Here is a 4,107-nt window from a genome sequence, read left to right as displayed (position 1 = left end):
AGGAATGCAATAGCAATTACCAAGACACAGAATGAACTCCCCCACCCCCATGGCAGCATAGCTGACACATCTTTGATCATAAACAAAGCGCAATTGCGAGCAGAAAGTTCATTTCGGGCAAAATACAGTCGAGTGGAATACCATTTGACACGAGACATTCCAGAGCACGTCGTTAACCTCTTTTGCATCGCCAGCATTAATTTCTTCATATTATAGCTTTGCACTATATATTGTTAAAAATTATATTGCACAGATTATTGTATTATATTTATATTGCACAGATTATATTGCACAGATTATATTGCACAGATTATTGTATTTTCCCATTACCTTAAAAAAGCATTTTTTTATTTTTGCAGAACAGCATTATTTATCTTAGCATCTTTATCACGGTGGGTTTATTTCTGTCAGCACAATTTTTCCATACTGTGTACCCTCCTTGTTTATTTCTGTGGATACTTTTGAGAACAGCAAAATACAATTTGCTAAGGGCTGGGAGTGTGCCGTGATCTTGAATCTATTATTTTTCCTGTTTATTAATTAATTAGATTGATTAATTTAAAATATTTTAATTTGCCCAGTTTTCTCTCGAGTATCTCAGGACCCAGTTTAGAGAACGCTTGTAAAGTGTTGTAGGAAACAGTGGCTCCTCCTGCGATCTCTGTAGATTGATTAATTTAAAATATTTTAATCTGCCCAGCTTTCACTCGAGTATCTCAGGACCCAGTTTAGAGAACGCTTGTAAAGTGTTGTAGGAAACAGTGGCTCCTCCTGCGATCTCTGTTCCCTCATTTCAGGCTAACTGCCTCATATACTCGGGTTCTCTTTTCCCAGTTTGGTGCCAGTTTGGTGTAGTGGTTGAGTGTGCGGACTGTAATCTGGGAGAACCGGGTTTGATTCCCCACTCCCCCACTTGCACCTGCTGATGTGACCTTGGGTCAGTCACAAGCTCTGGCACAGCTGTTCTTGAAAAAGAGCAGTTTGTGTCAGAGCTCTCTCAGCCTATCTGTTTTATGCCTTATCTGTGTTCCTGTTTTGCTTTCTAGATATTTGGGATGATCTTCACTTGCTGCTTGTACAGGAGCTTGAAAGCAGAACCTTACTAGAAGTCGAAGCCGCCCACGTGCTCCACTCCCGCCACCCCTCCAGCTCACCACCTGTCCTCCGCCTCGCAGCACAAAAACATCCAGCTCCGCAAGGAATTTTTGCTGCTTACTGAAATTTCTCTTGGTGCCTCTGCCAGTTCCCTGGGATGCGTCAGAGGAAACCCAGGGATCACTCGGTCTCTTTGTGTGGCCCCCCCAAAGCACGGTAGTTGCAGGGTTTTTTTCCTGCAAAAAACACACCAGCCCATTAAAAACCAGGCCCACTGTGCCATCTGAAAGAGAGATCATCCAAGCTGTCGAGGGCCCAGTGCCTCCCATATTTCCCTCTCGGCTCTTGTAATCACCAGGGAGGTTCTCTCTGAAGGGATGACAACTGGCCACGAGAATGCGTGACGCGTGTGCGGATCAGGAGCTGAATCCTCTCCTGCTGTACCCCAGAGGAAAGGGCTGTCGGGACACGCAGGGGTTCTGACGGCAGCTGTATCCCATCCAAGAGGGTCACTGTCTTTGCCAATGGCTGCCCCTGCTTGGGTATGCTCTCTCCTCTTGCTTGCCTTATGGATGGACCAGGTTACCCATATCAGCCTGCTGCTTCTTCCACACTGCCCCTGTCTCGAGGCAGCAGGCCCTTCTGAAGACGAGAGAAGTCTAGTGCCTTTCTAACGAAGCATCGGAGATCGTCCTGTTCCCTATTTTGAATCCGTGGTCTATTTTTTTTCTTTAAACGTTCGGGCTTTCACTTAAATTGGGTTTCGCTATCTAGAATGCTGTCAAGGGAACTCCAGTTCTGGAATGGAGCGGGCCTCCTCCGTAGGAATTTGCCTCCGTCTCAGAATGGCACTTCCTTTCGTGGGAGGGGAAGTGCATCGATAGCTTTGTATCCGTCTCCATAGTCTCGTTAACTGTTGGGCATCGTCTGGCTGAAGGCGATAGGGGACCCACTGCTTGTTCGCTCTCATTAATTTCCGAAGTATGAGCAATGAAAAAGAAAGCCCTGAAACAAATTGAAGAGTTTAGTGTCTCTTTGCATCTGCAATTACTCCATCCCAGTGGCTGTCCTTAGCTGTGGCGTCCAGCACTGGATTTGCTAACTTGCCCAATAACAGAGGGGTGCATCTAAAGATGGTCATGGGCCGCTTCCCTTTCTAAGGTATCCTTAGCTAAGCCTGAGTATGCCCGTGCTCGTTTCACAGGCTTGTCGATTGCACTGCTGCCTCCTGTGTCTGATTTCAATCATGGTGATCCTCCAGGTAACACTTTCTCCCTTTCGTATATTTAAAGTATCAGCTGTAGTATCTGCCCTGTTGCCACGGCGGAGTATCCTGCAGGGGTAAGGGCTGAATCTCAGTACAAGATCACATACTTCACATGCCTTAGGTCTGAAGTTCAATCACCAGGTAAACGAATCAAGTGATAGGAAAGCTGTCTGACTTGAGACGCGCTAAAGAGCTGCTTCTAGACAGTGGCCCCGGGCACACGGCCCGGATATCGCGGGGGGGAGGCGTGGCTAATTGCCCCGGCGCAGTTTGATCCGTGATTACGCGATCAGACACGCCGGCGGCACAGCACGGGTCCTTTCCTTGGCGCCAGCGGGTAAACGAGGGACCGGAGGGGAATGCCGCGCGCCGGCGCGATCACACCACGGGCGTCTCGTGGCAAACGTTTACTAGTACCTTGGAGGTACTAGTTTTTAAATGCGCGTTGTCGGCGCTAAGCCACGGGTGCGCTCCACTTCCCAGATGGGGTGTGATCGTGCCCGGATAATCCGCCCACCTTCCGTGCCTCTCCCGCTGCAACTTTGCCGTGTGACCGGGGCCAGTATAAGCAGTACTCAGCTAGGTGGACCAATGGTTTGATTCTGTATAAATCAACTTTACACATCCAGTTTTTGTATTGGCAAATAGTGTCGGATAAAGCTTTTGCAGTGCATCTGCCTCGACTTTTAACATTTTTCTTTCTTCCAGTTACAGCTCATGATAGTCCTATACAGTTCCCACCACGACCCCAGCTAGGGTCATGTGCCCTACACAAATCCCCAGATAACTTTTGGAGTGGTTTATATTGACTTTCCAGAGCTGAAGTGGAGACTGAAGAACATGTGCCTTTGTTTCTTTAAATATCTTAATTGAGTGACTGCCATCTTTAGCCCTTTGTGGAGCACTGATGAACAACCCTCACTTTCTTAGAATTTCTGCTTAGCGAGTCACCCCTTCCTGGGGTATGGTAGGAGGGAGGGTCTCCTTGGTTTCAGCCAGGAGGTTAGAAGGCGTTGCTATGTTCAAACAGCAGCTGGAGGGGTAGAAAGTGTAGGGGTGTGTGGGTGTGTGTGTGTACCATCAGCATGAAACAATGTCCATGCGGGAGAAAGATTTTGCAGTGTTCTAAGTACTCAGGTGGGAAAGCATCTAAACTACTGCAGGACAAATTACTAACTCCGCTCCTGAGTCATATACTGAACTTTATTCCCTGAAAAAGCTATTAACCAAAGCAGGAATTACTGGCTACTGTTGCTTGAAACACTACTTCAGTCTACAAGTGTACATAAATGTGGCTGAGTTTTCTCTTTCTGGTAGCTGTATCGTGCCATAGTAAGAGAGACCCAGGTATGCTAGTTGGCGATCTGTGTCTGCTCTTCAGTTTTCCTCATATAACAGTGCTTTAATCTCAATGTGTGTTGTTGGCCAATAAAGCTAATATGTCTGTATTTTGTTCTGTGTAATTCTGAGAGAGTTAACACAGGCCACAGAGAAGTTAACAAGCCCCATCTTTGTCTACAGAGCCATACTGGGGGGAATACAATCACTCTCCTCTTCCTAAGAGTCATACAGCCAGACCTATTTCTAACTCCACAGGCAAGCGCTTCCTTTTTCTGTAGTGAGAGTAGGTCATGACGTCAACCATTCCAGTCCTATTACTGTTTAGACCAGCGACCTTCAACCTCTGGATTGGGAACCCTGGGGGTGTTTATGGGTACGGGCAAGGCTCTTTTTGTAGCAGGAAA

At 47.1% G+C, this 4,107-nt stretch overlaps 1 protein-coding gene across 1 annotated transcript in view; it reads left to right on the top strand.

The window, feature by feature from the left end:
- CD151 (CD151 molecule (Raph blood group)) overlaps positions 1-2,636 on the top strand; it is a 59,706-nt gene extending 57,070 nt beyond the window's left edge. Inside the window, exon 7 of the mRNA XM_015410636.1 lies at positions 1,047-2,636. Coding sequence (XP_015266122.1) covers positions 1,047-1,106 — 60 coding nt within the window. The 3' untranslated portion in view covers positions 1,107-2,636. The remainder of the gene's footprint in view (positions 1-1,046) is intronic.
- The last annotated feature ends 1,471 nt before the right edge of the window (positions 2,637-4,107 follow it).

Source organism: Gekko japonicus, unplaced genomic scaffold, assembly GCF_001447785.1.
Source record: "Gekko japonicus isolate JY-2015 unplaced genomic scaffold, Gekko_japonicus_V1.1 scaffold4277, whole genome shotgun sequence".
NCBI lineage: Eukaryota > Metazoa > Chordata > Lepidosauria > Squamata > Gekkonidae > Gekko > Gekko japonicus.
Note: the sequence above shows the minus strand (reverse complement) of the source record. Positions and strands in the feature narration are given on the sequence as shown.